Here is an 11,573-nt window from a genome sequence, read left to right as displayed (position 1 = left end):
CGATTTTCGGTAAAGTGCTACTCTATAAATCCACTCATAATGCTATCACACAGGTTTATGGAGGCAACATATTTTATCTAGTGGCCCAAGCATTATAGTTGTACAGAGAACATTGGTACACAGTACTATGGCAGCTTATTACAAATTAGTGTTTAATGGTACACCCCCTACTCATATTGCCGCACAAAGGCTTATGAGTCAAAATCTTTTATCTAGTGGCTTATTTTAAAAAAAGAGTACTAACACTGACATGCACTACAATGACAGCTTATCCAAAATGTATTGTTTAATGGTGTCCTACTAGTTATCACACATCACTGCTTTTTTGACTGTTATATGGAAAAAGCCCAACAAGGCTTCAAATTATGCATCATAAAATAAATTCATCCTTACTTTATCCTAAGCATTACTTTTTTTCATTACACCTCCACTACAAGTATGTATTAGTCAAATAACATAATTTCAAGGATTACGACTTACCACATCTCTAACTATAGGCAGAGTCTTCTTTCTCCGTAGATCTGGCATACTGTCAATCCCATATAGCCCACTTCCAGGTCTGCCAGAAAAAAAAAAAAGACACCTTGGTTAAAAAGTAAAAAGGTTTTATTTTGATCCATTTTAATGCTTGCACTGTAACATTTTCGGTTAACCTAAAATTAACCAACCAATGAAGCGCAATAAGTGTGCTGCCACTGCTGACCTTCTGAAATAGCTAATTGCCAAGCCGATTCTATGTCATTAACATTATATTCATAGTACATTTATTAAAACATGCCAGTTAAAGTGGAATTAAACCCAAGAGCAAACATTCATTATACTGTATTGCAGTTTACCAGTTCTTAGATGTTATGGCTGTTTTAGGCTTTCTTTCTTTCTTTTACTTTTACCTGGTGATCCTGGCAGTAGCTCTGTTTTCTAACAGAACAAACTTTCCAAAAGATGTAGTAGTTAGAGTGTTTAGATAAACCATTTAACACTGACAGGGGTGCTTAAATTGATCTTTTATTTATTAAAAAATGTATTCCAAAAGAAACAAAACTATTGCTGTATTTGCTTAAAAAGTGTTAGTTGGAATGTAGGCACCTAATACAGGAGGTGTGTTACTGACCAGACCACCTGGCCAAAGCAGAGAGAAAAAAGTCTAAAAAAAGAAAATGAATGCAGCCACCAAACTTGGTAAGCTGCAATAAATTACATTTTTAGTTTTGGGTTATATCTTGCTTTGAACTGAGTCTGTTATTTTCAACTTCCTTTAACAGACCAAGTTGCCCAGCAACAGTGGAAGGGTTGAGACAAATAATTTACCACTCATAGGTGTGCTTACAGTAGTCAGTTTTTGATTATTTATATAAAAGCTTTACCCCAAAAAGAAACAGAGGTTTAGAAAGTGTTAGCTGGAGTTTGGCTTTAGTTTGTTAGTTAAGTTCATTTAAATCTGCAATTACATCTAACACTACCGATGTTCCTTCATCCACTGAGGAGACACCCTAGACAAGAAGAGTGTCTGGACAGATTGTCTATTAACCACTTGCCGACCGCCACAAGTACATATACTGCGGCGGTCAGCCCCTCAAAGGCAAAGTGACATATGGGTACGTCACTAGCCTGTGAGGCTCTGGGGAGCGAGCGCACGCCACCGGAGGCACGTTCCCGCTCAGTCACGGACGCCCCCGCGCGTGTGCCTGGCGGACCCGATGTCCGCCGGGCACTCGCGATCGTCCGTGACAGCGGGAGAAAGGCAGGCGGCTGATGTAAACAAGCCGCCTGTCATTCTCCCCTGTGTATGAACAGTGATCATACGGTTCTACTATGTAGGACCGTATGATCACTGTTCCTACACCTCAAGCCACAGCCAATCACAGTAAGAATCACGCCCCTAGGGACACACACCACCCCTCCCTCTCAAATAAAGTTAACCCCTTCACTACCAGTGTCATTTTACAGTAACAGTGCATATGTATAGCACTGATTACTGTAGTAATGTCACTGGTACCCCCAAAAGTGTCAAAAATGTCAGTCAAGGGTCCGATCTGTCTGCCGCAATGTCGCAGTCCTGTAAAAAAATCGCAGATTGCCGCCATTACGCGTTAAATAAAAACAACAAAAATAACAAAAATCTTTCCCTTAGTTAGTAAACGCAATTACTTTTGCGCAAACCAATCAAAATACGCTTTTTGCGATTTTTTTTTTACCAAAAATATGTAGCATAAAACAAATTGGCCTTTTACATTTTTTTGGGGAATTTCATATAAAAAAATGTGAAAAATATTGTTATTTTTGCAAAATTGACGCTCTTTTTTTGTTTATAGCGCATGATCAAAAAATCTCACAGGTGATCAAATACCACCAAAGGAAAGCTCTGTTTGTGGGAAAAAAAGGACATCAAATTCGTTTAGGTACAGTGTCGCACGACCGCACAATTGTCCGTTAAAGTCACACAGTGCCGAATCGCAAAATACCCCCTGGTCAGGAATGGAGTAAAATCTTCCGGGGCTTAAGTGGTTAATAAGCTGCAATATATTACATCTTTGTTTTTGGGTTCACTAGTGCCTTAAAAATTTTTTTTTTTTTTTTTTTTGTTTTTTTTTTTTTTTTTGCTTTGAAATATTTGAAAACCTGTTATGGATCATGGTTGAGAGAGGGAAGCTACAGAGAAAGGTCATTGTATCAATTACATTGGAAATCCATTGATAACCCAGACATGGAGTTTACTTTGATTTTAAGAGATGTAAAAAGACATGTATAGTATATTTGGGTCTTTTTTAAGTCTTATGCCCCTTTCACATATACGGACCATTAATTTCATCAGTTCAGTCACGTGTTTTCAAAGATAATGGTTCACATCTGTTTTCATTAGTTTGTTATCCATTTTTCATCCATTTTTACATCAGTTTTTTACATCCTCCAGCTAGAGTCCTTAACTACTTGAGTCCGGGAGCCATTTTTTCACGTAAAAATGGATTGTTTGTCCGTTTATATCAGTTTTTCATCCAATCCGTTTTTTTTTTTAATGGATGAAAAATAGGGCTATGATTCATTCCAAAAAACAGATGTTGATGGAAGTGGATGTAAACAGATGTAAATGGATGATCATCCATTTAGATCCTTTTCTCCATAGAGATGTATTAATGGTCCGTTTTTCACCAGTCAACGGATGGATGAAAAATGCACAAAAAAACGGTCTGCATGTGTGAAAGGGCCCTTACTTGTATAGACTTTTTTTTTTTTACTTCTTGCATTTCCAGTTAGGTACTAGGAAATGAAAGAATAAAGTGGTTACATTAGAGAAAAAAACATCTTTATGTGCAGATCCCCACTGCCCCACCCTAAATACTTAACTGAGCCTGATTTTGATCCAGTGCTGTGCCTGAGAGCAGTGGTGAGAGACCAATGGGAGCCACTGGCTCCTACTGCTGCCAATCAAATTCAGTGACAGAGAAACAGGGGTGGGGCCAAGCCACAGTGTGTGTGTCAATAGACACGAGTGCTCCCATAGCAAGCGGCTACATGGAACATGGAAGGCAGGACCAACCATGAGCACCAGTGGGGCACCCCAGTAGATGAGGATCGGGGCTGCTCTGTGGAAAACCCCTGCACTGAGCAGATGAGTATAATAAGTTTGTTGTTTAAAAAAAAAATACAATCACTTTAATTGTGGTTCACAAAATCTACTTTTTTTTCAAAGTTTGATATTAACCAATGTGAATATGTCTTTCCTGCACACCAAACGAGATTCTGTGAACTTATGCCTGCCTTTTGAGAAGAGTGTCCATAGTCCGCGTCTATTCATTACAATGTATTCTCTCCTCTCTTGATAGTTTGCTAGTTCAATCATTTATTAGTTTTTAACAAATACAAAAAGAAGAAAAATAATGCTTTAACCGCTTGTCGACCGCCCGCTGCAGATTTACTGTGGCAGGCTGGCTCAGTGCCCGAACCGATGTAGGGGTACGTAGGGGTACGTTGGCTCGTGGGAGCAGTCCTGGGGGCGAGCACGCCCCCACTAGGCAGCGGGGATGCTGATGCCCATGACCGGCGGCACCAATTGCACTAGGCACCCGCGACCACACAAGCCCGCCCCCCCCCCAACATTTAGCAAAAACTCCCCTAGGCTCACATTTAATCTGTTGATCACCCACTAAGTTAAGCCCTTCCCTGCCAGTGTCATTATTACAGTAACAGCACATATTTCTAGCACTGAGTACTGTAGTAATGTCACTGGTCCCCCCAAAAGTGTCAGTTAGGGGTCCAATCTGTCCGCCGCAATGTCACAGTCCCGCTAAAAATCGCAGATTGCCGCCATTACTAGTAAAAAAAATAAAAAAATAAAAATGACATAAATCTTTCCCCTAGTTTGTAGACGCAATAACTTTTGCACAAACAAACCAAAATACGCTTATTGCAATTTTTTTTTACCAAAAATATGTAGCAGAATACAAATTGGCCAAAAAGGATAAAAAAATTGATTTTTAATTTATTTTTTTTGGGGGGGGGTGTTATATAGCAGAATGTGAAAAACTTTTTTTTTTTTTCAGAATTGTCACTCTTTTTTTTTTTATAGCGCAAAAAAAAAAAAAAAATCGCACAGGTGATCAAATTCCACCAAAAGAAAGCTCTATTTGTGGGTGAAAAAAAAGGACATCAATTTTATTTCAGTACATTGTCCATTAAATTAAATAACGCAGTGGCGAATCACAAAAAATGGCCTGGCCATTAAGGGGGCAAATCCTTCCGGTCCAGAACTAGTTAATAAGGTTGTACAAACATACAGTTGGTCCGCCTTAAAGGGACAATACTTAGTACATAGGGGTTCTAGAAACTTGTGCAATGTTTATAGATACATAACACAAAACTAGCCAAAATGATTCCAGGCGGAGGAGGGGTAAGAGGTGGGAAAGGACGAGGGCAAGCAAGAGTGGGGTAAATTAAGGAAGAGCTAAAGATCATCAGCTTAAAGATCATATAAGTAATGCATAAGATTTGTCAAATGTTGTCAAAATACATGTTTGTACCATACATTTTGGGCGATTGAGGCAGATATTTTTCTTTAGTTTATTGTTTTAATTAACTTATGCCTTAAATATTTAGGCGGTATGTTTCCTAATTCATCTTTTTGACTGTATAAAGATGAGTGCATAGGAAACACAAATTGCTGATGCTCAATTTTTTTATAGCTGTCTATCCAATAATATTTTCTTTATTTTAGAAATACAGTTTGGGGATAGAAATCCAGAAAATGAATCAATATAAAACAAAACTGCTGCGGGCTGTACATTTTAATATTGCTGATCTTCTCAGTTTGCTGTCCCCCACTGTGCTTTTTCTTTCTTAAAACAACCTAAGAAAAGATATCTAACAACAAAAGTGAAACTGTTGATTGTAAAAACCGTGCAGCGGTCATATCATATACCAGGATTCACTGTTCCACCAGGGTAGCTTCTAAAACAAAAATATACAGAAGCAGATGATGCAAAACTGCCGATAGCCCAGCCTGAGATTAAAAAGGAATTAGAGATTCTGTTCACCACAAACCAACATTTCAATATGTGTAATGTCAGCAGGCTGAAACCCTTGACCTAGGCTAATCAGCTAGGCTCCAGCATCACCATATATTTTTATTTTACTTAGCTACACGGTTAGGGTGAAAAAAGACAAATATACTTACAGTTCAACCATAAAAAATAAAAAATAATCTTTCAACTTATAAAGGCAAAAAAAAAAAAATTGTGAAGCAAACGCCAATTTGCTACAACATGAAAGTAAAATCCTGTCTGACCCCTAAAAACAACTGGATACTCTCCATACTCTGGATCAACATACTCTATAATGTTATTTTTCTATAAAAGTCAATAGCCAATTGTATTTTGTGTCTTAGAAACACATTCAGCTCTTTTTTAGGTGATCTATAGAGTTGACTAGAACAAAGTTTCTCAACCTTTTTTCAGTCAAGGCGCCCTTTAAAAATTTTGGACAATCTTGAGGCACACTTTAAAAATGATGGACAGTCTCGAGGAACTCTTTAAAAATTTTTGACAGTCTCAAGGCACCACATTGTAAAATGTACAAGCTATTCTTAGGCTCCTTTCACATGGTCCGCTTTCCGGTGTAGACCGTTCTCTGCTCAGCGGGGGATCGATCCACCGGTCCACGCTGAGCAGGCGGATGATAGCTCCGTCTCCACACTGTGTGCAGAGAGGGAGGGGTCAGAGCCCCACTGCTCTCTATGAGGGAATCGGATGAGAGAAGACCGCCTGATCCGATCCGATCCCCTGGACGGATGGAAAATAGGGTTTCCATCCGTCCGGAATTCACAGACAGGATCAGATGCGGATGGCAGCGGGTGTCAGCGGACATGTTTCCGCTGACATCAGCTGCCCAATAGGGATGCATGGAGGATCCGATCAGATCTGCCTAAAAAACAGACAGGCGGATCTGATCGGATCGTTCGTGTGAAAGGGGCCTAATAGTTTTACATAATGCAGCAACATCCCCAAATTCAAGAAGGACACCCAATGTTAGAAGTGATTTATTCTTCCAAAGCAAATACACTTTTGCAAACTGGTTCTGACCAGTATTCCAATGTTTCTCTTCTCCCTCAGTTTTTCTCTATCACTCAGCTAATGTGACCCCAATGCTGGTGAAGAAGGACAGGGGAGTCTCAAACAAGGATGCTATGTAGGTGACTGACATCCTCCTTATCATTTGGTGATGCCATTGGTCATTGGGATGATTGCAGCAAGAAGGCTTTAATAGTGAAAAACTGTGCCTTAGTGTATCTAAAAAGGCAGCCTTCATCTACATGCAAGCTTGTGTACAATTTTTGGGCAATTTTTAGGCATTTTTGCCATGGAACCCCTGAGGAAACCTCAAGGCACCCCAGGGTGCCTGGGCATCCTGGCTGAAAAATGCTGGGATAGAATCAACTTTTGGGGAAGTCTATTAAACCTTTAAAGTGAATGACCTTTCATGGAGTGTATCTTATGAACCATTTATGGTTTTATACAAGGTGATCATATCTCCCTTAATTACCTTTGTTTAGAGAGAAATACATTTAGTTTAGGTAATCCTTCTCCATAGTCAAAGTCCCCAGTGTTTCTTATGCATTTATTTGCCCTTTTCAGCATTCTTTTCAGTTTCAGCATCCATTTTGAAAATGGGTACCCAAAACTGAAAGGGGTATTCAAAAATAAATATTAATACCACATTGTGTGGATTTACTAAAGATAAACTGCACTTGCAAAGATTGTGCACTTTGCAAGTGCATTTGCTCTCATTTTCTCCAGAACATAATAAATGTGATAAGCTCTGCTGAATTCCATCATCCAATCATTTACAAGAAAAATGTTTTTCATTTTTTTTTTCCTTCCACCTGATTGGGTATACAAAGCACAACTTTACAACAATACATTTACTGAGGAAAATGAGTGCAAGTGCACTTACAAAGTGCATAGTCTATTTCCATTTAGTGACTCAACCCCAATGTATAGTGATTTTATTTCTCTATTTGAGTCAATGCTACTTTGATACAATAAAGTATGTATCTCGCTAGAAGCATTTAAAAACTTTATTTTGGAAAAAGAAAAGAAAATGGAACTTTACAGTGCTCAAACAACTCAAAATAAAATACAATCACATGTGTGTAAAAATAATCTTTTATTACAAAAAATAGTTTTCCTTAAAAGCACATACCACATATCAGCAGCTCAGCATCCACTTTCCACATACAAATACCATGAACATAGCGTTAATGGCACCTAAGTTGAAAATATTAACATCTCCAGTGGGACAGATATGCTGATGGACCTCTACACGTAATGCTATTATAACTTCATCAGGAGATCTTTAAAAGTAAAATATGGAAAATATGTGGGGGGCACCAATCACAAATGGGGAAGATAAGACTAGCTCAAAATCTCCAAAACATGGTCATCCAAGCAGTGGCGGATCCAGAATCTAGTCTTGGGTGGGGCACCGTCAAAAAATAAGGTGTTGCTTACAGAACTGATTTTTACGTATCATACAGTGTACAATGTTCAGAGTTCAGTAGTAGGTAGAGCAGCATACAGATGTCAGTAGTATGTAGGGCAGTGTAAAGGGGTCAGTAGTATGTAGGGAAGTGTACAGAGGTCAGTAGGATGTAGGGCAGTGTACAGAGGTCAGTAGTATGTAGGGCAGTGTACAGAGGTCAGTAGTATGTAGGGCAGTGTACAGAAGTCAGTAGTATGTAGGGCAGTGTACAGAGGTCAGTAGTATGTAGGGCAGTGTACAGAAGTCAGTAGTATGTAGAGCAGTGTACAGGGGTGAGTAGTTTGTAGGGAGTATGCAGTAGTCAGTAGTATCTAGAGCAGTGTACAGAGGCCAGTAGTGTGTAGTGCAGTGTACAGAGGTCAGTAGTATGTAGGGCAGTGTACAGAAGTCAGTAGTATGTAGAGCAGTGTACAGTGTAGGGTGCTTTAGAGAGGTCAGCAGGATGTAAGGTGGTGTACAGGGAACAGTAGGGCAGAGAACAGGGGGACAGCAGGGCAGAGGAGAGGAGTTGACAGGACAGAGGATAGGGGGTAAGTAGGGCAGAGGACAGGAAGCAACAGGACAATATACAGAGGTCAGTGAGATGAAGAGCAGTGTACAGAGGTCATTAGAATGTAGGACAGTGTACAGGGATCAGTAGAGCAAAGGACTAGGTGTCACCAGGGGGGGTCAGAAGGGCACACACTGGGGGGTTTAGAATGGCACACACTGGGAGGGTTAGGAAGGGCACACACTAGGGGACTGGGAGAGAACACACCAGGGGAGGGTCAGGAGGGAACAACCCGGGGGGATCAGGAGGGCACACACCAGGGGAGTCAGGAGGGCACACACCAGGGGAGTCAGGAGGGCACACACCAGGGAGGTCAGGAGGGCACAGTACGGGATCAGGAGGGCCCATACCAGGAAAATCAGGAGGGCACACACCAGGAAGGTCAGGAGGGCACAGTACGGGGTCAGGAGGGCACACACCGGGGGTTGGTAGGGCACAGTACGGGGTCAGGAGGGCATACCGGGGGGTCAGGAGGGCACACCAGGGGGTCAGAAGGGCACACACCGGGGGGGGCTTCCCCCGGGGGAGCTGGGAGGGAACACACTGGGGGTGAGGAGAGCACACTCACTGAGTGTCGAGAAGGCACACATTGGGGGTTGGAAGGGCACATACTGGGGGAGTTGGAAGGGCATACCATGGGGGGAGGGTCAGGAGGGCATATACTGGAGGGATCCGAAGGGCACACCAGGGGGCAGTCACAATGCTTTAATGAGCCCAATTTCTCACTGTGCTACATGAAAAGGAGATGCAATCCCATTTGTCAGCTAACAGCACCTCTATGCTAAGTTGCAGTAACTCAGCAGACTTAGCATAGGGGTGTATTTAAACTAACCCACAATGTCTGCTAGCTGAGCTTACCTCCAGGAACATTCACTCGGCTCCCTCTTCTCAGCTGCTCACACCTCCCTCTTCAAGGCGGGTGCGATCTCGGGGGTCAGGCACATCCTCATCCCACCCACTCAGGCTGCAGAAGCCAAGAGGCTCCTGCCCACTCAAGCTGGAAAACTACTGAGGGAGGTACAGGGGGTGGAGAGTCAAGTGCCAATGTGTAATGGCTGTGAGCTGTCCTGACCATGGCTCTAATTTCCCAGGGCGGGCTCGGCCTCGGAGTCGGTAATATTTTCTCTGGCAGAGAAAATGCCCCATTGCCCCCCTCCTGAATCTGCCTCTGTATCCAAGAGCGGTAGACCCCCATATAATTATAGAGGGACAAGATACACAGCTTGGGCAAAAATAGGGGGCTCTGCAGTTCACCCCAAAGCAAGCAAGGGGCAAGGGTGCACTGTCAAACAGATGCCAAGGCAGCATGCACAGCTCCTTTCAACCTTTTGTGCACTGTATACATTAATGAGTCGCCTTTAAATAATGCAGTATGAGAGTTTATCTTGCTGTTGTTGTTGGTGCCTTGTGAATATGAGTGCTGATATTGCCCCCAGAGCAGAGAAGAGGTACAGCTTTCATATATCAGTTAATGAGAGAGAAAGCCTGTAGAGAACTCAGAAACAAGCATTTATTGCAGGTCTACTTATTGCAGGGTCTTAGACAGCCTATCATTGCGGTGAGTTTTGAATCACTCTTTATGGTGGAAGGATTTTCATGGCTGGTGTCTTGATTGGTGAAGGATTGAACATGAACAATATTGAACTGTGTATGCTCACGTGCAGTTTGCAACATTCTTTTGCAATCTTATTGGTTGGATTTATTTTTAACGAACCTTTACAGTGGATTACTTTAGTATTAATATGTTTGGTGGATTTAAATAATTCCCAAAATATGGTTTTGAGTGCGGCAGATATTTTTCATATTGCTATATAGGTGTATTGTGCATCTATACCTACTGCATGCAGTTGCAATAAAACCTTGGATTGCGAGCATAATTCGTTCCGGAAACATGTTTGTAATCCACAGCACTCTCATATGAAAACAAATTTCCCCATAAGAAATAATGGAAACTCAGATGATTTGTTCCACAACCATTTATTCATAATCCCTTCAGTTTATAGTCCATATAAAAAGATTATAGCAATGTGATTGTGGTTGTGTAACCATAAAATGTCCATCCACAAATGGCTGCCTCCAGAAGGGGATTAGAAGCAAAATCCAGCAGGAGCTACCGAGTATGAAAGAGAAGAGAGGTGCCCTAAGTGTAGCGATATGGTTACATTTAATGAAGGTGCAACGTTTAGCAACTCATATGGTGGATGATTAAAACAGGCACATCTAAGTATGCAGGCATCCGGGGTAAAGCTGTCCACATAGACCATCCCCTGCACCGCCGGCTCTCACTGCTGTCAGTCTGTAGCGGTGACCGGGGAGACTATGCTACAGTAGAGCGATCTAAAAGCGAGGCTTGAAGCGCCCGTGGAGCACAGCATGGAAAGGATGACGTTGATGGCAGTACAGAGAACAGTCTATGTGGACAGCTTTATCCCGGATGCCTGCATACTTGGATGGGCCTGTTTTAATCATCAACCATGTGAGTTGCTAAATGTTGTAGCTTCATTAAATGTAACCATATTGCTACCCATTTTCAGCAGACAGCAGGATGAAGCTTGCTGTCTGCTGACATCACAGAGCCAGTCCAGGCTCAGGCAAGATCATGACAATGAAGACGGGATCCCCCCACATGTCTAGATCGGCACCTGGCTCAGCCTCCCAGTGAGCCACTTAGAGCCTGAGCCAGCCACCCCTGTCCCCTCCACAGCCCTGGTCTCCAGTGAGCGTGGGGGGGGGCAGAGCAGAGAGCTGCTGACAGGAGAGTTAGCAGCTCTCTGCTCAGGGAGCCCTGGGAATCGAGCAATCGGTGGTGTTTAATCACTCGGTTCTTTGTGTTAGAGCCAGCGGGGGACAGATGCTGCATCCAGCCAGATAAGTATGATTCAAAAATAAAAACCAAATCCATACAGTAAAACCTTAGATTGTAAATAATATGGTATACAAGCATTTTGCAAGACGAGCAACATTTTTAAAAAACAATTAAACTCAATATACG

The 11,573-nt window shown here is 41.9% G+C and overlaps 1 protein-coding gene across 1 annotated transcript in view; it reads right to left on the bottom strand.

Moving 5' to 3' along the window:
- Window positions 1–462: 462 nt before the first annotated feature.
- Window positions 463–11,573, bottom strand: part of LOC309552528 (protein unc-13 homolog C-like) — a gene marked incomplete at its 3' end in the record, with an annotated part of 269,895 nt that continues 258,784 nt past the window's right edge. The window contains exon 6 of the mRNA XM_082253485.1: window positions 463–559. Coding sequence (XP_082109611.1) covers window positions 463–559 — 97 coding nt within the window. The remainder of the gene's footprint in view (window positions 560–11,573) is intronic.

Source organism: Pelophylax lessonae, assembly GCF_965119305.1.
Source record: "Pelophylax lessonae genome assembly, chromosome: 4".
NCBI classification, from domain to species: Eukaryota; Metazoa; Chordata; class Amphibia; order Anura; family Ranidae; genus Pelophylax; species Pelophylax lessonae.
This window is presented reverse-complemented; position numbering and strand designations above follow the sequence as displayed.